This window comes from Vigna angularis, chromosome 8 (assembly GCF_016808095.1).
Source record: "Vigna angularis cultivar LongXiaoDou No.4 chromosome 8, ASM1680809v1, whole genome shotgun sequence".
Lineage (NCBI taxonomy): Eukaryota > Viridiplantae > Streptophyta > Magnoliopsida > Fabales > Fabaceae > Vigna > Vigna angularis.
Window position 1 is genome coordinate 7,284,364 of NC_068977.1, and position 23,060 is coordinate 7,307,423.

General features: G+C 30.6%; 1 protein-coding gene across 1 annotated transcript; it reads right to left on the reverse strand.

The window, feature by feature from the left end:
* Positions 1 to 512: 512 nt before the first annotated feature.
* Positions 513 to 4,295, reverse strand: LOC108344744 (cytochrome P450 85A). The gene is made up of 9 exons (XM_017583224.2): positions 4,108 to 4,295; positions 3,222 to 3,543; positions 2,975 to 3,124; positions 2,625 to 2,870; positions 2,305 to 2,391; positions 2,064 to 2,142; positions 1,486 to 1,592; positions 1,156 to 1,280; positions 513 to 723 (listed from the first exon to the last, which is right to left on the reverse strand). The coding sequence occupies exons 1-9, from the start codon at positions 4,293 to 4,295 to the stop codon at positions 636 to 638; spliced, it is 1,392 nt and encodes a 463-aa protein (XP_017438713.2). The 3' UTR covers positions 513 to 635.
* Between the last annotated feature and the right edge of the window lie 18,765 nt (positions 4,296 to 23,060).

Consider the following 23,060-nt stretch of genomic DNA (forward strand, 5'->3'; position numbering starts at 1 on the left):
TTTTTAACAAAGTCTTAATTACATTTTTTATTATTGAAAAGTAGAATAAATATAGTTTAAGCCCTTCAATTCTTTTAAAAATCATTTAAACCTCTAAAATTTGAAAAAAAAAATACAATTTTAGTCTCTCAAATTTACTATTTTAAAACTGAATTAGTTACAAACAACATTCTAGTTGCTCATTTTAAAATGTACTTTTTATGTAAATAAAGTAATTTAAAAAACTGAAAAAGCCAAAACTGGAGTTAGTTCAAATTTTAGTAACAAAATATAATGAAGTCTTTTAACAAATTTATTCATTGAACGAGGTTGAAGTTTAGGTTTGAATTTAGCCAAACTAAAAAATGGGCCAATAAAAGTTGTAGACCAATGAGATAGCCCACTTGACTCATGTTAAACCAATATTAGGCCCATCTATTTTTTGATAATGGAAAAGAGAGCATAAACGGAATAACCCAAAAAGATAAAAAGTTTTTCTAATAAGGAAAAAAGATGGAAAACAAAGAATGGGATATATGAAGAAGAAAAATGAATTTTCTTGCATTTTGTATTATTTGTTAGATAATTTCCATCCACATAGCCTACATCTGCAGCTACATCTCATCTCATTACTGTACAATACAGTCACTGCCTATTTAGTAAGATGTCACCCTTATGTGCAGTCCATTAGGTGCCTGAACTCTAGGAAATTTCATTAGTTTATCCCCTCCCACTTCTTCCCACCTGCAATCAACATTATATATTCAACATGTCAGAAAAACAGCTTAAGACTGGTTTAAAATTTCAAACCAGACAAATAAATGCTCAATGATGGATAATACTAATTTCTCTAGATGTATGTGAGCCATTTAGAGAATCCAAATCAGTCAAAAGCAGGTAGAGTAAACAATACTTCTTTTCAAATTTTTACAAATTCTTTGTGCCCACCAAATGTTTGATTGAATAAAGTAGTATTAAGGAACTTTATACTGTTATATTATTATACAGTCACAGTTTGCAAGATATTGATACTGTTATTTAGTAACCATCATGATTGATGAATAATGTAAACTGATTTCAGTGGACCATCATGACTTTTGACTGATTCAGAATGTAAATTTTTTTACTCTGAAAGTATATTGAAAATAAATTCAAGTGAATAACTTAATCTGTCACCTGTATCTGGTTACAAAGTAGTGTAGGAAAGTGGAAATTTCTGTTATTCCCAACTCTTTTCCTGGACATAGTCTGGTGCCTCCTCCAAATATCAAGAAGTAGTTTTTTGATTCGAGACTCTTATCCTGCAATTGGAAATTGAAGGTTATTATTATTATTATCAAGAGGGTGATGACCATACATACTAATTTTGCTTTTTATGTAAGAAACTTATAGGACAGTAACAGTCACAATATATGGAGTGTGATGACAAGTATCTGATATGGTAGATCAAGAAAAACTTTTGACATAAGAAAAAGTAAAGGAAAAAGGTTGTTTTGTTAGACTAACCAGCCATCTCCATGGGTTGAAAGTGAGAGGATCAGGATATAGAAAAGGGTCATAGTTGATCTCTCTTGTGTACACATATATTCTCCATCCTTTGGGAATCAAATAGCCTGAAAACAACAATGTGGATCAGTGACATTGTTGACTGCAACAAGAAGGTGCTGCTGTCATTTATGGTGAATAGTGGAATACTTGCGTGATGGTGCAAAACTCGTCAAGGACACCCTATCCTTTCATTCATTCTTACTTTTCTAATCCTTTACTTTTGCTAACGCATTTAATTTAGTGCTAAAAGGCAGAAGAAAGTTGGGAGGAAAGGTACCTCCTTATCTGGAAAACTTGTTTTATAGTGGAATTGTCTTTGTGTGGTTGTTGAATTGATGGCCAAATTGCCAGGTGTGTGTGTGTATTATTACTTATCTCGGATGAATTTCTCTTGGAAGTTACAATTTTACATATTTTATATTGATACTGAATCATTGATGCTGTAGAAGTGACCAAAAAAAGAAGCTCTTAAAGTCAAAAAACAGCTTCTTGAGCCCATAACACAGCAAAAAGCTATAGCACCTAATGAAACCCACCGTTTAGTTCCATGTCTTGAGTGGTTTTCCTTAGGACCCCATTAACTATTGTGGCCAATCTAGAGGTCTCAAAAATCACCTGCAAAATGTACAAAAGCTTGATCAAATCTTCTTGGCAATCATTTAAAAAGCAACTACTTTTTTTTTTCTCTGACGTGTGGTTCAAAACACTATGAGACACTAACTGTGGTACTTAGAAAAACAATCACATAATGTGACAGAAATGGCACACAGTTCTTACCGCACGAGTAAAACTCATTGACTTGAGGTCATTCCAGTCAATTGGCTCATCATGCTTTTTCCTCTCTCTTATGGCCAAATGCTCTTTCTGCAACAAATATTTCACACACAACATAGTCAGCACAGGAACATAAGAAATTAAAGTCTGTCTATTTTTACACCCAATTTTTTTTTACACCATATAACATAACTTCACTACTTTTCACTTTCTCTTTTTGTTACAAATAGAAAAGGTTATTTTTTTTATGATATGATTGTGAAATGGCGTCAATAAATATTTTCCTTTATGAAAGCTAAGGACTAATAGTGTTTTTCACTTACTCTGAGTTCTTCAAGAGCTTTGGGATGGTCATGGAGGTACTTCACTGCCATCATTGATGTAGTTGAAACAGTTTCATAACCAGAATATATGACCGTTATCACCAGATCAATGATTTCTTCATCACTTAGTTTGTATCTGTTTTCCTCTCTTGCCATCAAGCAACCAAGCATGTCATGGTAGGTTTCATTGGATGCTCTTCTTTCCTCCAGTAGCTTACTCAGAACATTGACCATAGTCTTCCTTGCCTGCAAGAGGAATTAAATCAAACAAAGCCTTGTTGTGATGAAGAGAAAACTAAGATGTGAAATAAATCATGCAAACTAAGATGGGAAAAGATGAATGATGAGACCTGGAATCCACGGTGGTAATTTGTCCCAGGAAGGTTAATAGGGAGAGAAATGGTTCCAAGAACAAGCTTAAAGAACTCTGTCATGAATGAGTCAGACAACGAGACAGATTCTCTGCCAGCAATCTGCTTCAGAGACGAGAGGAAGGCCATCTGTATCAAATGTTTGAGAATTTGGAAGAAAGTTGTGTAAGTTTTGTTTTTTTTTTCTTTAGTTGATGAATTTGATTGATGAATTAGCAACACAAACCTCCTTGGTTTTCTCTTGAATGTTGATGACTTTGTTATCCCAGTTGCTAAGGTGGGCTCTGATGAACTCATCAATTTTTGGCAAAAGCTGATCTCTGATCGAGGTGGGGCTAATGATGGAAAGCAGTGCTCCTCTCATGTACTTGTGGGTGGAGCCATGAACAGCTGCAATGTTACATTTGCCTAAGATATCTAACATGGATTGAGGGTATCCAGGAACAAGACCTTTTGCCTCATTCATTAGGATGTATCTATTAAGCTCTGGATCCATGGACACAATGGTAGGACAACCAAGTATGTGGGATTTGAAAAAACTGCCATACCTGCCATTTTGACAAAAGGTAAAATAAAAGTTAACAATCATTACTAATGAGGTAAAAGTACATGCATGAACAGTGCTTACCTCACACCCGGTTTAACTAATTTAAGAAACCACCATTAAGTAAGAAAAAAAAAAAAGATTTGTCAAATGGGCAGCATCCTGATGATGTGTGCAAGCCATAAATTATTCTTTAGGGACACCAAAAGTACCATTAAACCAAACTCTGTTAGCTTAGCTCATTCCCCTTGATCTTCCATTTCCAATTCCCTTCTTTCTCCACCCCCAAACACAACTTTTCATTGGTTTTATGCTCAATAACTCTTGAATCAATGTGCTAGGCCTAGTACCTACCCAACAAGTTAAACACAGAAAGAGTTTAACTTTGAAACATGGAACTTTGAAACAACATGAAACTAACAACAGAAGCAGCAAAGGCTGTAAAAAAGTGTTGCAAACCACTTATGCAAGTGGACATGATGAAGACTCCTTGCACACATACTCACACAACTATAAATATGAGGAAAACCATGTAATGATGCAGTTAGTTACTGTAGTTGTTTGTTACCTTGCTCTCTGGTTTTTCATGAAGTTTGGACCCTGTTTGAGAAACTCTGTTGTCTCCCCAAAAACTGGCCAACCCATTGTGCCAGGAGGCAAACCTTTTTTCCTGTACCTTACTTCATTCCACCTCAAGAGAGCAGAGCAAAAACAGAGCACCACCACTACACCCAATATTGCCATGAACACAGCCATTGCTGAACCCAAAAGAGACTTCAAAAAGAAGGTACAACCTTTTCTGTTGTAGTCACCACAAGGGTGCACATAAACACACATATATATAGGCCCTTCACCTTGTGCTTCCATTTCATATAAGAATAAGAATTAACCATAAAGACAAAAGAAAAAAACTTCACTCTATAAGGTTGTAGCATTTCCTATTCCAACAATAACCATAACACAAATCTGAAAAATAAGTAACATATGCACTTTTTGGACTAAACTATCATCTAATATTATTATAAACTGTCATATGCACTAATAACATGGTTAACTTTCGGAATAATCATTAAAAAAAAGACAACTTTTATTGACAGTATAATTTTTTTTTACAGAGGATAATAAATAAATGCCTTAACATCAAATTTGAACTAGGAAATTACGTAAAAAAAAAAAAAAAAGTGGGGATGGCTTTTATGAGGATTTTAGGGAGGTGAGCAACTTAAATACAACAGACATATGCAGTCTTCAATGATTTATAGATAAAATATTTACAACCCATTTAGCCCTTCGAGATTTTAAGCTGGAAATGTTTGTTTGTGAGGTTTATAATTGATTATAGTTAATTGAGTAAATACTGTGACTGCTTCAGTCTTTGGTATTAAGTGTAGAGTTTATCGAGGAAACAGGGAACTTTAAGAAACATATGTAATTTAAATTCAAATATGTGACAAATGATTGATAAATAATGTCATCTCAGGTTTCTTAAGCATTTGGTTAAAGTATTAAAAAGAGTATTTGCAGAAGTTAATGTATGAGCAAGAAAGAGTTAAAAATAAGGGAATAGAAAAAAAATTGTGCAGTTTATCTTGAAGGTAGAAGGGGAAAAAGTGGAAATAGTTTATAGAAAAGGCACATGCATAGCACCCCATTGGACCTAAAGGAAAAGGTGGTCATAGCCAGCCCCAGTTCTTCACATGTCTGTCAATAAGATCTGGTCATGGAAATACACAATCCCACTACAAGACACTCTCTTTGTGTTACCATGTGAATATGTGAGGAGAGAAGGGCAAAGGGTTTTTTTGCTTCTCTTCAAACACTAGCTGCAACTTTGAACCTAAAACCTCACTCTTTGTTTCATTTTCAACATTACTTGTTGTTGTTATTACCAGTTCTAAGATGAACTATAAACTCTCATGTTATTAATGTTTTTTTTTAAAAGAAAGATTATATTATCTAAATGTGATTTTGTACTCATAAGAAGAATTTAAATCACTTTTCCCTCAAAATCTTTGAGTTATTAAATTTATAAATTTTGTTTTTTACAAGTGCTTGGTCTTTTCAGATTTTTTATATAAATTATTTGAGTTCAAAATGAACTTCATTTCATAGTTTAATTTGGTAAAATTATTTTATTAAAACAAACATGGGTGTTTATACAAAACCTTTTACAGGTAATTTCTTTAAGTTTAAACTTTTCGATAATCTTTATATTTGTAGGAGAATTTTAAGTGAATAACAGTTTCAATTGAGTCTTAAATTTTGAAAAATTATAACAATTACGTCATTTCCAAACAGTATTAACGAATGTTTTAAAAAAAATTACAGCTCAATATATGTTAACATCGTCTCAAGCATCTAATGAAAAGGACATAATTGTTATAATTTTTAAAAATTTAAGATTCAATTGAGATCGTTTTTAACAAGAGAACTTATTTGAGATTTTTCTACAAATAGGAGGAGTATTAGAAGGTTTAAAGCTTTCTTTAATTTTTAAGTGTGTTTTACAAAATATATTCTAGTTGTGGTGGCATATTCTAATTAAAGTCACTTTTTATTTTCTTCGTATAAATTAAAAGGTTTGAATTTTTGAAACTAGAGTAATTGTCTACAAAATTATGAAGTTTAATTTACATGCTTAGGCTATATTTTATGCAAAATAAAATAAAATAATATGTTGTACACACTAAAATATAAATTTATAAAATACTATTGTCTGTTATGAAACTTTACAACAAATAAAAGATAAAAAAAGATATTTATTAGTTTTATATATAAGGTCACTCATTTATGATAATAGTCCAGTTCCATACCTTTATTTATTAGCTTTTGTCCTCTAATATTTATTAGAGAACTAGCTACCACTTTTAGTCAAATTTACTTAATTAGATTCTCTGCATGCATAAGATTGTACCTTAAATCTATGCTTAAATGTTTATAGAATTAAAAATTAGATATAGTCAAATATAAACAAAGAAAACTAAAACTATTTCATTATCTCATTTTTCTGAACCTATATTGTGATCATTAAAAATTTTCCTTACATCATAACTTATTCTTTATTCGTGTTTAATTAAAAATAATATCATATAACATTTCATTCACCACCTCAACAAAATATTGAAAAAATTATTAAATATTATTATATACTTTTACACTGTAAAAAAAATTACATAAAACATGAGAACGAAACTAAATCCATATGATAAAACTAAAACACAAAAAAAATAAAATTATAAAAACCTGTATAAATATGAACATGAAAAGTTGAAACTATAAAAATTAATTAGACTTATGATAAAAAAAAAATCAAGATTTACATTATATTTTAAAAGATCAATATTTAAAACTAATTAAATATTAAAATTTAACTCTTAATTTTAATTCCTTAGTGAGCTAAACTCATTATAATTATATTATCTCCCCCAGAAAAAAAAAACCATCTATAAAAGAATTATGAGAATTTTTCAGATAGCGTAAGCTCAATACTATACAAAAACTTTCATAGAGAAAATTATTTCATTATAGTAGATATATATCACATGACCAACTTGTCATTGAAATATGTTTTTTCTCATATACCAAAATTTAAAAATTTAACATCCTAAGTCAAAATATATCTATTTTAGTTCAATTTCATTTTCCAATACCACACATTTTTTTCATAAGAACTTATAAAGACACAAATAGATAATAAAATGTTTTCTTTCATAAATAATCTTATAACTTAAAACAATAAAAATATTTATTCTTCATTTATTCTAAATTCCCTTTATTATGCTTATTAAAAAACATTTGGTTATTCCTAATAACTGATTACTATAAACAGAAAATATTACCCTTTTCTATTTTTTTAAGATGGAGTTCTGTTACCAAATTGGCTTGCTTTTATTTTCATTTTATAAAATTGTTAGAATCAGAAAATAACTATTGAATTGTGAGAGTTGAAGTTTTGGAGTTTTATGAGATAATAAGATAAAGGACAGTGGAAAGTATGTTTCTTAGGAATTTTATATTAATAAGGTACGTCTCCATTTAACACGACTGGATAGTTCAGTTTTGCAGCACAAAAAGATAAGTTTTAATCACATCACTCCAATTAATACAATTGATTCTTTGGATTTTTTCTAAGAGTAAAACTTTACAACACAGTGTACTTTGAATTTGCAACATTCATCATCTTTCTTCCAATTTCTTGTATTACAAATTCTGAAAACATTCATGTCAAGAGATCATTTCAAAACCAATTCACCTTTCTCTGTTTGTCCCCAGTCTTTTTGATTAGATAGTCTCATAAAGAAAAAAACAATAAAGAGGAAAAATAGTATCTTTTTATTCACTTATTAAGAAACATTTTATTGGACATAAATATCTTATATTATTTAAAAGTTCAAAATAAGGTAATTTAATATAGTTTCTTTTAAATTTTTTAAACACTTTTTAAAGACAAAATGGTAAATTTTAAATAAATTTGACTAAAATAGAATCTAATTTATGATTCTCATATAATAAAAAAATGTAAATTTTAATTTTAATTTAATTTTATACAATTAACTTACAAAATAAGATTTGTATTTACTTCAAATAAAATATAAGACTTTTTCATGCAAATTATCTAAAGAAAAAAATATCGATTATAAAAACTAAAATAAATATTCTTTATTTTTGATTATAAGAACTTAAATTATATTTAGAATTACTTTTTCATGCAAATTTACTAGAAGATTTATGTAAATTACCCATTATATTATATTCTTAATAGTTTCTGAAATTAATCTGGACAAACTCTTGAATTGTTTTCAACTATTCAAAATTAACTTTATTAAAAGCAAAGTTAACCAACTTAATTCAAAGCAGCAAACACTCCCAAAAGAAAAACTTGTATAAAAAAAGTGTTTCTTTTGTGTATAATCAATAAAGTTTACATTGAAAGCAAGATTTGTTCAAACAAACGTACAACTTTCTCTTTCAGACAGTCCTTTATTATTAATAATATCCTAAAAATTAGAAACACCACTCTAAAACATAAAGCCAATTAAGGATATATTCATATCTCTGCAGTGTGCATGAACGTACAATTGGACACTAACCTTACAAAAGGATGGTGGCCAATCACAGTCATTCGATCTAGATGGGATGAAGGTCCTTCCCCTACCATACTGTTATCATCAAAACTGTCATTTTCATCTTAGCATAATCATTTTCGTAATTAATCTATTAAAAATATAATTTAACTCAATCTAATAAATTTATACTTACCCTAATGAATGATACAATAATATATATTTATTAACAAGAAGTTGTGAATGGATTTTCACTGTTGAGCATAGTTCAATCACAATCAAGTAAAGATGATTCAGTAGAATCCATGACTGTAAAAGCAGAAAAACTTGATTATAAAAGTTAAAATTTTTTGTGATGATATGGATATGTTTGTTTGTTTGCTCGGTGGAGATTATAGAGAGATGAAGATCCTATTGTGTGTGAAGAGAGTTGCAGTGCATCACAGAAATGAGTTATGAAGGGCCACATCCGTACAGTTTTCTGGATTGGTGTGGGAGTGTGTGATGATCATAAGTCTCATCAGCATGTTTTATGATTTTAATGAGACATGAGTTTTGAGTGTGACTGATTTCTGTATGTTATCTTCTCTTCCTTCATTTTGTTTTTTGACTTTGCTTCGATCGGATGGTGACAAAGAACAAAAGTCTGGATCCACAGCCAGATCCTTCCATAGAGATTTCACATCATACAACAAAATGCAGCCCTTCTTTTCAACTACACTTACCATTCTATAATGTACTAATTATCATCACTCTGCAAATTTTCTTTTCTACTTAATTCATCTGTATTACAAGATTGGTTTATTACTTTAATCATAAAAATTAAATGGAGAGAAAGAGATTAGAAATCAACTTTTTTTTTTTTATTTGAAAGTTCTAAAATTGATTTGAAAATTTTAAAAAGAAAAATAAAAAAAGTTTAGTTTTAACTTCTTCTATTAATAAATAATATTTATCGATAAAAAAATTAATTATATCACTTTGTTATATAATTAAAATTAAAGATAATTTAAATATATTTTTCTTTTTAATTCTTAAAATGTCGAATAAATACATAAAAAAGTTTTAAACTTTAAATAAATAATGTGAGCCTTGAAAATTTGAAGTACAATATGTCTAGGAAAAAATTATAAAGAAATTTTAAACTTTTATACTTGATTCTAATTATGTAATCTTAACAAGGTTGAAACACTTGTGACTTTTTTAGGAGAGTGCAATTTGAAAATATGAGGCATAATAAATGTATAGGATTTTGAAAAAATAAAATAAAATTCATGTTTGTTGGTATTTGTGGTAAAATTTATTAACTAAAATTTATTACCGGTAGTTAATATCTTAAATATTTATTACTTGGTAGTTGATATTTTAATATTAGTTTGTAAATGGTTTGGGTTTAGATATTATAATATTTAACTCATGGTATCTATTATTTGAAAAAAAAGAAGTAAAAATTTAATTTATATTTTATTAAATAAATTAAATTTAAATTAATTTATATTTTATTAGATTAAATTTAATTAAAAATAAATTTTAATTTATATTATATTATCTTTTATATTTTCTTGTAGTTTTATTTAAATTTTATTTTAGAATATATAAAATATTTATATTTTAATATTTATGAGTATTCACATATTTTAAATGACAATGATATTTTGACAACATTTTAACATTATCGTATCATTATATGATTGGTCCATGTTAGGGTTTATGATTATTATTATTGATTTTGAAGTAATTTTGGACCAATCACAGAATGACATGTAAATGATATTAAAATATTGTCAAAAAAATCTTGTCAAAATATCATTTATTCTATTTTAAAACATACGTAGGTCTTTTTGAAATAAATACTTATACAGATAACGAGCGAATTGCATATTAAGTTTTCATTTGTAAGTCAGGTTAGGGATAGTAACTATTCATATTGAAAGTAAAAACTGAAGAAGATTCATCGTGCATAGCAAGTGGAATGTTAAAAATTATTACTTTTAATAACGAGACAATCAACTTAGGATGAAAATGGAAGCTTGTTTTTCTTTTTGTAAGATTACTGACATCATTTATGAAAAATAATTTCATTTAAAAGTGGTACGAAACTATTATACTGGACAAATTCTTCCCTTAATAACCTAAACATAATTGGTAAACTAAAAAGACTTTTTGGGGCTAAAACTGTAGGAGTGTGCAGACATCACATTGATATCCAATTAATTGGAAATGAGTCAGGACCACTCTACCGAATAATTTTTCAAATAAATTTTTATGTCAGCAAGAAAAATTTGAAACTCCAAATAATTTGTTAGAAAGTCTCCTACATATTTATGAGTAATATTCTAAATAATTTTACTAATCCTAATGATAATCGTCCTATAATACTGACTTACTAAGTTAAACAAATGTGTCAAATCATTATATCTATATAAATTTTTTTTTGGGGATTATCAATTAAAGACACATTGATTGTCATCTATTTATGATTGGAAGTTTTTTTCAGAGCAATGAACAGTTTTTCACAGGACAAAATTCTTACTTTGAAAGTTAGCTTTTTTATTCTTTCCAAATCTGAAATGAACATTGCAATAAACTGATGGATTTAGGGATCTCATAGCAAACTTGAGGACAGGGGGTGAAGAGACAAATGGCATAACAGGGACCATTTTCTGGATCACATTAATTAAAGATCAAATAATTGAGTTGGGTACTGTCGGACCAATCATGGTAAACAAACCCTAAAAGAAAATGAAAAAAAAAAACGAAAGTAAAACAAGGAGTGAAATAAACAAATAAATTCATGAAAAAAGAAAGATATGAATATATTATATATTATATATCTATGTGAATATGATATAGAAATCCATGGGTGGATCATGAAAATGATTCACGGAACTACAGATAGGATTCATAGACGCACGTTAGGGTTTGGAGAAAAAGTGTGTAATAATTGGTTTGGAGAGAGAAAGAGAATGGCACATAGCAATGGATGCAAAAGAGAGAAGAATGTCTACCCACACGCACGCATGTAGCATATACCATTTTTCCATTTGCTTATTCTCTTCTCATTTATTTATGATTAAATCGAATTTTGTGATGTGCATTGAGACATCAACTTTGCACGAGGGCCTCTATTTTGTTCTCTAGTGCTTTTCTTTTTCCTCCCAGAAATTGAGTACCTTTTCCTTCTACCTTCTCCCTTCCACCATCAAATTATTATTGTTCTTTAATAATGGCAATTGGGCATCTCTTTCTATCTCTATGTATATCTATCTATTTCTCTCTCTCTCTCTAAAATACATGTACTTGCACATGTGCACACGTGAGTGGGTTTCCACGTAAACAAAAATTATTGAAATTGAAAGAGAATTTCGGGTCCAACTAGGACTTGAGAAAGAGTCAACATATTTACCCTAGCTATAAAGCCCCCCACCCCCCTTAGGGTTTAACAGAAGCTTTTTAGGGTTTAACCCCTAGCTAGCTATTTTCTTGTTTTAGGAATGAGATTTTGTCGTTCGACCCTTTTGGTCAATTCTCGTGGGGTTGTCCTCTACTTCTCAACATTGTTTGGCTGCTTATTTTGAACTTTCCCAATCATAGCTGGCTTGTCCTTGATGTATACTAAATGCTCTATATCCCATCTTTCAACACATTAATGGTATTTTAGCCACAAACATTCATTGATCACTTTGTCTCAATAAAGCCGATGCATACCATTTTCATTACGCTTCCGTTTTTGGCTCATTCTATTCCATACACATTCTCTTCAACCTTCAAAACTCTCCCTTCCTTGCTACTTTTCTTTTTTTATCATATCATGTTTTTTGTTTTCATTATTATACATTATAATATAAATGCTTGCAACTTTGTTTTGACTCTGTCGTTCTTGAATAGAGCTTGATCACAGTTTTTGTCATTACAAACTCACTTTGATCTCTGTTATATTTAGGATGTGTTTGGAAACATGTTTAATCTATGGTAGAACGCAAGTTTTACACTCTTGAACATAAGCCTAGATTTGGTTGAACCCTACTAATATCTAAAAGTTCTTCTCGATCGTATCTCAAATACAACCTTGAAAAATCATCTTTTATATTAATATTGTATATAGCCTTCAGTTAGACATTCAAATGACAAAATCATCTTCTAAGCTATAGATTCAATTATTTTACTGTTTAATTACAAATAATGTATGAATCTCCACAGAAATTTTATGGTGTGGCATGAGTGATTAGTTAGGTTGGGACACTTTCAAAAAGGTAACATCAAATGAAGATTAGTGTTATACATGTGTACAATATTGTATAAGACAATTAAATGCAATCTCTGTGTCTTGTTGGTGGAAAGGACGATACTATTATATTTGTTCTCTCGTTTGTAAGCTTTATGATGTCGTTTGCTACACTGCTTCTCAATGTAGCCTCTTCGACTCTATTTTGTGACAGCATCAAAACAATACACTCTACATAATTGACCTAATAATGACACTCGGTAACGATAAGATAAAGCTGAAGTTGTTACCCCTCTCTTATTCACTCTCTATGAATGTCATATTGTGAACATTGAAAAGGACATTACTAGGTAGCACGAAACGGATGTTCCAGCTTATGTAGGATCCTTTGAACAAACTTTCAGTGGTCTAAACCTAATTTAGTGTCAATAGTCTCAACTCTGTTTGTTTGTTGGGGCCATTCCAAGTCGGTTGCTATTATGATGGGATTGAGATCTCTTCCAACCTTTGACTTTTCTTCAATAGCTTTCATAAATCAATTACATTAAAGATAATCAATAATATTCATCGTAATCTTCGTACAACAATGTCTAGAATGAAACAAAAAATGCTTAAAAATCGTTTTACTTCATGAACATTAACACTAAATTAGATTTTGTCTATGTTCCAAACTTTGAATTACTCTTATTTTAAAGTTTATTAATAAATGAATGTACTTCTTGTACACAAACTATGTTAAAAATTTGTTCATCTGGCAAACATTGTTGTATAGTATATATGTCATGTATGTCCACATGACTTGGCAAGTGCACTATAAAAATATAAAATTTTACAAGGGGTTATTTTTCTTGTTATTAGCGGTTTTAACTCTATAGGAAAATACATTTTTCGTCGTTACGAAATTCTTCAGGAAAAGCAGTGATGATAAGTATTTATTGACGGTTTTTTTCGTAACCACTGCGACCTCCAAGAGTTTTGGAAAATCGCCACTATTTGCAGAGGTTTTTGGAAACTGCCAAAACTAACTAGGGTTTTGCAACCCTATTACCTACATGGGTTTTAAAAACTGCCGTTACTTGAAGGGGTTCACAAAATTGCCACTACTTACCGGGTTTGAAAAACTGTCGATATTAACGGAGGTTTTAAAACCGCCAAGATTGCAAAGCAAATTATTATTATTTTTTCTTTGTATTATTTAATTTATTTCATTATGATAAAAATGCTTTACTAAACCGAATAATCAAATAATTTAAAACTAAAATTGAATATTATATAAAATAAAACAATAAATATGTTTTGATACAACTAATTCTTCAACATGAAATAATAATATTATTCAATAGTAAACATTAGAAAGAAACATATTTAATGACAATGATCAATTTTGTTTTTTTTATTAAATTCGTCATTTTCTACAATATAAAATAATAGTTAGTGAGTAATATATTTTTTTAAAAAATTATTTCATAAATTTAACAATTATCACTGGTGATGGTTAAAATATGACAAACTATGAAGGCAATTGACCCTAATAATTTTGCAATATTTTACAACCTAAGTTTGTAATTCAACATAAGAAGGAGAAGCTGAAGATGATCCACTATGACAACGAGCATTAACTGCAAAGACTTTAGATGGGCAAGGACCCAAACCTAGACTACAAATGTGTCCAGTGCTTTTGACTTCCTAAAGCATGAGCCAATGAATCTGAACTGGATATTTCTTTTGATTGAGATAAGGATGTTGTGGATTCATATGCTGCTATTTTTTCCTACATACAACATTTAATAAACGGCTAGTGAAATTGTGTACCATATTTTTAATAGCTATAATAAAATAGAATAATAGTAAAAATCAGAGAAAACAAGTGCGCAATTCCAAAATAAATTTATAAAGAACCAAATATTGTAGAATTCCAAAATAGATTTAATCAAAACCAATGCATAAATACTGAATTTGTCCTTCATGACTCTTTTTTCTTCCTACAACAATATTTTCTTAGCATCTAAAATTTCTAACATATCTCAACCTCTTATGTCAGATCACTTGCCCCATTGTATTTCCTAGTCTTCAAATGGTGTTAAAAAATGCTACTAGTTTAAAAAGGATAAAAGGTTTTTTGACAATCATTTTATGTTACATAATATATATCTATATCTACATTGTAGACTTGAATTACGAAAGTCCAGGATACAAGACATGTCAATGAAACAGAAGGAAAACACAGAGAGAGTGAAGAATCGAAAGTCTTTAAAAGGGATAGAAAAAAAAACAAAAAAAAAACATCATTGCACATTGGTTTTCATGCTTCATCTATTAATTCTCACTTACCCTCCTTTTCATGTATCACTTTATCTTCCTTGAAAACACTGGACTTATTTTAAAATAGATAAATTTTGTGAACTGAACACATACAAATGATGTACAGAGATTGTATTAACATCTCCACTGTTGTGTAGGAACAACTGATCTTTGTAGATAAGGATATAAATAAGTCAACATGATGGAACCAATTTGGCACTGAACTTTCTAAAGTATGAAATTGCTCAATTATCTTACTTCATTTCAAATTGCATTTAGACCCTCAGATATTAATGAACGAATACAGGTTTAACTAGCAATGTAGTAGTCTACCACCAAAATCCTATTCGTTATATCAACACCCCTTTCTCATAATATCTCTATTCTCAAGAAAAACAAAATCTTATCTCAGGTTTAAGCTATACAATATACATTAATTAGATTTGACAAATATCATAACTCCTTGATCATTGTACACAAGCTATAAACAACGTTCACCTCTATTTAAATCAAGCATATTCTCTTCCTTCCTTACATCTTCAATCCTCCGAGAAATCTTAACCATTTCTTCTCATGAATGATCTCTCAAATTTTGCTGGTTAATTTCCTTCGTATTAAAAAGATTGGTCCATAAAATGTATATACGAACAAAGGAGACAGGTATGCCAACCCACCCTTTTTGATTTTTATCAAATAAAGGGGAGAGATATGATATGAAATGCTAAACAAAAGAAGAGAAGAGAAAACCATGATAGACGGTAGGACATCTAAGTCAACTATGATAGATGGTAGGACATTTAAGTTAGGAGGAGCACATAGAGCACATGAAATCACATAATAAAAATATACTTCTTGTGCTAATTGAAAACCATATTTTTTAGATGTGTATTTCTTAAACATAAAAAAGGGGGAGATTGCTAAAACAATATCTTCTATAAGACAAGACTATCTAACGCCTCCATGTTTTGAAGTTTAACAAACAACGACAAGTGAAATAAGTATTTGACAAAGTATTATCTTTGTGAAATTAATATCGTTGAATGAAAGACGCCTTACGAAAAAGCGCTATGACGTCTTAATAAACAAGAAAACGTTTCAAGTAAACGCGTTAGGATCAAACGATCATGTCGTTAGTAAATGAAGATGGTTTATGAAAGCGTCACTGAAGCATATTTTAGAAAACGCGCTATTACAACAGTAAACGCACTATCAAATGATATGTCAGTAAACACGTTAATGAGCTTTATGATATTTATACTAAACGCGCTTCTACTGTATTTTACTAAACAATGCAACAAAGTGCTAAATGATGTTTTTGGTATATTCGCTAAAGCTACAAACAATGCTCCTAAAACAATGTGTTAGGTAACACTTTCCTAAAGGTGCTCTTGTACTTAGCAAAGATCACTAAATGATGTCTTGTTGGTATACACCTCTTAAAGGCTAAACAATACCTTGTACCTAAGAGTGTTTTCATCCAACGATGAAACCTTTATGAATTCCTTGGTATCTTTCCATAAATTCTTAAACGATCAGATCTATTTTAAACGATCTATATGAATAGAAAACTTGAAAAGCATTAGTTATTTTCAACACACAATGAAAAACATTAAATGCACAACGTTTAAAAAGTTATAAGTGAAAGGACATATATGCCTGCATTGATATCTACTCTACTCTTTGGAGTTTCCTATTTCAAGTATACACCTGCTCTAACATGTAAAAGTCAAAAGTGGACGTTAGAAACAAAGAAGACATTCACGAAATGGTCGTACCATCAAACCCTGCACTGAACATATCGTACAACCTACTCTAGTTAAAGTACTGAAATAGGATCCCTGCTCAGACACATTGATTTCAACCTATGACTGCTACATACGAAAAGGCTACGAAGATTTGAAGATCGAACACAAGCATTGTATGACAGATCTTTTCCCATGAAGTTTATAAATAGAAGATCACTTGAAGAGAAGATCAAGAGACTAAGTACATGATAAGTGCAAAAAAGTAGTAAATTTTCATTTGGAATTTTGACACTTCTGTATTAAATTGTGTACATTTGTATCAATTTTCCCCAATCTAAGAAAGATGAAATGTAATCATATGTTTCCGAGTTGTTGATTAAAAGCAAATCATTTGATCCCTATTTTGTATATGTTTCAGGTAAATTAAGAGAAAAGAAAAAAGAGAGAAGAGTAAATCCTACAACAATTCGCCCAAGCTAAAATGATCTCGCTTAAGCTAGATTCATCCAGGAAGCCATTGATTTAAAAGTCATTCTCGCTTAAGTGATAATCATCTAACATATACTGACGATTCAAAAAGAAAAGAGAGGGAGAGCTACGGAGAAAAAAGTTACCCAAAGAGTTTTTCTTCCACTTTAGCTATAGGATCTTCTTCTTCATCTCTTAGAATGCTAATGGCTACGATGAGTGGCTGATCTTTTCTTTTGGGATTGAATGTAATCAATTCGAACTCAGATGTAATCTGGAGATATTTATATAAAGCATTTCTGTTTTATTCAATATTGGTATTTTTGTTCTGCTCTTAGTGCTTGATTCTATTTGATCAATAGTTTCATGGATGTGGGTTTTAGTTTTGACTGGAAAATATTTCTAAAATCTGATCTGAACAAGAATACTTGATATCTTGTGATGCTAGGGATAAATTTCAGTTTATCAATTGCTTATAAGACTTGAATATAATGTTGGACAATTTGTTGGATATGTGAGGAATCAATATTCAAGGAACTGATCTTATGAATTTTATACGCGAGGAATATGTATAACTCATTTTTATTGTGTTGCATCAATATTGGTAATTTCAGTTGCTATATGTTTATATTCATTCATATTGCAGACGAGTGAGATAGATGAATTCAATCCCAACTTCTCATATTAAACTTTCTTTAACTTATCTGCTGTTAATATTTTACTTTTACGCAACGTAGTATAAATTATCAAAATCCATTATGAATCAATTTGAATACCCTTGTATATATGCTGTTTGAGATATATTTATCTATTTAATTGAAGTTGTTCCTCGTGGGATCGACACTCTTACTTAAAAATCATTATACTACAGTTGACTATTTGTACACTTGCCAAAAGTTCAACAGTACACAAACAACAAAAAGATCATCTAAGAAGCAAAATCCATACTCGTGAAAGAACAAAAATTTTGAGAACATACACTCGAGCTTCATAGTGTCATAAGCTTACCTTTATAAGAAGAGAGAAAATTCTACAAGGTCTTTTAGATTGAGTTGTATTGTAAACACATCATCTTTGTGAGTTTTATTGTCTAAGAGTTGTAAACAATCTGATTGATTGTATATTTTGAAAAGAATTCAAACACTTAGTGGTTAGCTTAGTTGAGTTAAAAACCTACTAGGCAGGGTAACAGGTAGATACCGGGATTGTCTAGTGGAAACCAAAAGTGGGTGAAACTCAATTAGGCAGCGTGCTCTGAACAAGTTGATTTCACAACATATGGAGAAAATCAAGAAACAAATGAGTAAAATGCAAGTTGTGGGGATATTCTTTCCCAGTAGTAAGGCCATCTAAAGAAGAGCAAGCTTATTTCATGAATGGACCAAGAAGATAACATAATTTCAACTAACACCAAAATTCAAACATGAAGAACAACTAGAACCAAAATTCTGATTAGAAATAAGAGGCTAAAAATTCATAAAGGCAATCTCAGCAAACACCTTACCATGGAAATCAAAATTTCCAACAAGATAGTTGTCCAAAATAGATGAACCTTTGACTCAGTTCATTCAAGTCTCAACTACTAACCAGAAATATATTGAACCCTCCTTAAAAAATGTGGAAGTACAAACTAGGTAGATATCTAAGCAACTAACTTATTAAGAATGAAGTTAATGTTTAGCCAACACTTAAGTAAATCCAAAGAGCAATGTAAGTTTATCAGTACTAGATAAGATATATTGATAAACACGGGGATTGGAGACAATTGAGCAAGAGAGTTTGAGAAAGAAGCCGAAGAATGAATAAAATAGAAAGAGGGAGAAGTAGAAAATGGAGTAGAAGATAAAAGTAAAAATAAAATAGAAGTAGATGTAAATAATTTAGAAGATATAAATACAGAAAAATAAAAAGGAAAAAAAATAAGGAAAGAAAAAGGAGAGAAAACCAAGAAGAACATTGAAGAAGAAGTCCTTCTGTGATTAATTTGCCTTATCCTTATGCACCATCAAGGAAGAATAAGGAAATGCAATTTACCAAATTTGTAGATATGATCAAGAAGTTGCAGATCAATACCCTTTACTAAGGCAAAGAAGAAGATGCCTACCTTTGTCAAGTTCTTGAAAGATCTGCTTACAAAGAAAAGAAGGACTCCTAAGAAAGATATTATTGAATTAGAAGTTGGTTGCAACACGATCATTCAAAAATCTCTACCTAAAATATCTTGGGATCCAAGTAACTTTACACTACTTGTGGAAATTGGTAACTTGACAATAGACAAGGCACTACTTGTCCTTGGTGCTAGTATTAATTTGATGTTTTTATCTATGCTAAAGAGGATTGAAGATATGGAGATTTAGCCTACTAAAATGACACTTCAACTGGATAACAAATTTGTTAAATATTCATATGGAATTGCAGAAGACCTAAAGTCCCTCTCGTCCTAGGAAGATCCTTCGTGAAGTTAGCAAAAGTCATCATAGATGTTGACAATGGAAAACTAAAAGTATGAGTATAGGATGATGAGGTCAATTTTAATGCATTTGAAGCCATAAACCATCCTATGACAAGAAGGATTGCTTTAGAGTTGATGTGTTAAATGTAGTTTGTTGTGAAGTGCAAGGGAAATTCATAACTGTTGAGCTACTAGAGAAAGCCATCACTAACAATGTTAGAAAAAGCATACGAGATTTAGATAGTTTTAAGAAAATCTCCTTCTTCGGAACTCAAAAATTAGAACTCAACCATGAAGAAGTACAAGAACAACAACTAGAATTGAAGCAACTACCAACTTGAAATATGTTTTTCTTAAAGAAAATGGTGGCAATTCTGTTATTCTCGACAACTGATTCATCAAAATAGAACACAATTGGTGGAGGTATTAAAGGCTAGTCAATGAACTATTTGATGGACCCTATTTTATTTAAAGGGAATTAACCCTTCCTAGTATGCATAAAATGGTGATGGAAGAAAATTATAAGTCAGTAGACCAGCCACAAATGTGCCTAAATCCTAAACAAAAGGACGTTGTAAAGAAGGAAGTGATGAAATTACTTGAGATTGGAATGATATACCCAATTTTAGATAGTGTTTAGGTCAACCCTATCCAAGTGGTCCCCAAGGAGGAATGACAATTTTTTAGAATGAAAAGAATGAATTAGTCCCCCAAAAAACTATCATTGGATGAAGAATGTGCATTGAGTATAGAAAGTTTAATCAAGCCACTAAAAAAGACCACTTCACTCTTCCCTTCTTGGACTGGATGTTGGAAAGGTTGGCTGGCCAAACTTATTATTGTTTCTTAGATGGATACTCTGACTATAACCAACTAACAATGGATCCACAAGATCAGGAATAAACAACCCTTACTTACCCATTTAGAGTGTCTAGTTAAAGAAAAATTCCATTTAGGTTATGCAATGCTCCAACCACATTCCAAAGATGTACGTTAGCCACTTTTCAAATTTGGTGGAGAAAGACATAAAAATATACATAAATGACATTTCAGTCTTTAGACCCTCATTTAAGTCATGCTTGAAGAATCTTATTACAATTTTTTTGAGATGTGTGGAATGTGCCATTTCATTGTGAAGGAGGGAATTGTTCTTGAGCACAAAGTTTCTGGAAAAGCCATAGAAGTGGATCTAGAGTAGGTTGGTGTAGTAGCAAAACTCCCTCCCCCAACCAATGTAAAGGGTATTAGAAGCTTCTTAAACAAAAAATGGTAAACCTCTTAGCTTGCTAATAAAGAAGACCAAATTTTCATTTGACAAAGAATGCTTAGAAGCTTTTTCAATGCTGAAACAAAAACTAAGCTTGGCCCCTGTACCAAGCTAGAATCACAACTTTGAAATTATGTGTGATGCTAGTGACTTTGTAGTTGAAGTTGTTATGGGACAAAGAAAGAATAACTACATTAATGTAATCCACTATGGTAGTAAAGTGGTCAATGAGGCCTAAGTCAATTATGTCACAACTGAAAAAGAGTTTCTAGATATAATTTATGGATTAGAAAATTTTGTGCATACCTCAAAGGATCACCCATCATAATTGAAACTGATCACACAATAATTAAATACCTCTTGATAAAGAGTGATTCAAAGCCAAGATTGATCTGGTGGATCTTGTCTCTATAGGAAATTGATTTGACCTTTAAAGATAAAAGAAGGAGTGAAAATCTTGTAGCAGACAACTTATCATGACTATCCAACGAAGATGTCACTAACCATAAAGAAGTGATTTTAGAAGAATTCCCTTATGAGAAGATATTTTTAGTACACTTAGGGCCCTGGTTTACTGACATGCCCAATTTCAAAATGATTGGAGTAGTTATAGAGAAATATAATTGTTAAAGAGGAAAAAGTTGTTAAAAGATGCCAACTAATTCATTTGAGATGATTCATACTTGTTCAAAATTGATGTTCATGGCTTACTAACAAGATGTATATTTGGCGAGGAAGTCAGGGATGTGTTGTGTCATTGCTATAACTCACCATATGGGGGACATTATAGTGGGGAAAAGACAATTGCAAAAGTGTTACAATATGGATTTTATTGGCCCTCCATCTTTAGATATGCTTATGAGCATTGCAAGAGTTGTGATAAATGGCAATGAGCTGGGGGAATTTCTAAAAGATATGAGCTTCCCCTATAAAGCATGCTTGAAGTATAAATTTTTTATGATTAGGGAATAGACTCTATAGGACCATTGCCAACATCCTACTCAAATGAATACATCCTTATGGCAGTGGGCTATGTCTCAAAATGGGTTGAAGTAGATGTTGTCAAGAAGGTTGACTCTAGAATAGTAGTCAAATTTCTCAAAAAGAATATCTTTTACAGATTTAGCTCAACAAGAGTGCTAATTAGTGATAAATGTACTCATTTATGCAATAAGCATCTAATGAAGGTGTTTGATTATTATAAGGTAAAACATAGAATTCTAACCCCATATCACCCCTAACCAATGACGTCTCTTAAGAAAATTTTATAGAAAACTATTGTAAGCTTTAGAAGGGTCTTTAAAGATTGATGATACTTTGTAGGCATACAAAACTGCTTTTAAAACCTCTATGGACTAACTACATTTTAGTTAATGGATGACAGAGCTTGTCATTTAACTATAGAGTTGAAGTACAAAGCACTTTAGGCCTTGAAAGCCTTAAAGTTTTGATTTGAAACCTACAAGTGAAAAGAGGAAGCTTCAAATCAGTGAGCTGGAAGGAATAAAGCTAGATGCCTATGAATCATCCTTTATATGCAAAATCAAGGTGGAGGCCTATTATAGCAAAGGGATTCTGAAGAGGGAATTGAAGCCTGGTCAACAAGTCCTATTATTCAATTCAAGGATGAAAATTATTTGTAGGAAGACTAAGGTCCAAATGGTTAAGACCATTAATTATGAGAAATGTGAAGTCATATAGAGCCATATAGATAGAAGATCTAATCAGTAAGAGGAGATGGGTGGTTAATGGTTATAGGTTGAAGTTAAACATGTACCACCATCACATACTTTGATGATCTCTAAAAGTGTAAAGGGATTGAGCTAATGAAGTTAAACATGTGCTATTAGGAGGCACCCTAAATTTGTTAATATTGTATATAAGTGTCTTTTAATAAGTGGTATTAGGATGCAATAAGTTTAAGTTCATTATGGTTGAGATGATGTTGAGAGAAAGCAATTAGAGTGGTTAGGTTGAACTTTAACTGAAAATACATGTTG

What these genes read in the sequence shown, in the direction of transcription:
- LOC108344744 (XM_017583224.2), bottom strand. Translation starts at nt 4,295, where the DNA reads ATGGCTGTGTTCATGGCAATATTGGGTGTAGTGGTGGTGCTCTGTTTT. An exon ending in ATGAAAAACCAGAGAGCAAG is followed by an intron (nt 3,544 to 4,107) that starts GTAACAAACAAC and finishes TCAAAATGGCAG; the next exon opens with GTATGGCAGTTTTTTCAAAT. An exon ending in AAGCTCTTGAAGAACTCAGA is followed by an intron (nt 2,392 to 2,624) that starts GTAAGTGAAAAA and finishes TATTTGTTGCAG; the next exon opens with AAAGAGCATTTGGCCATAAG.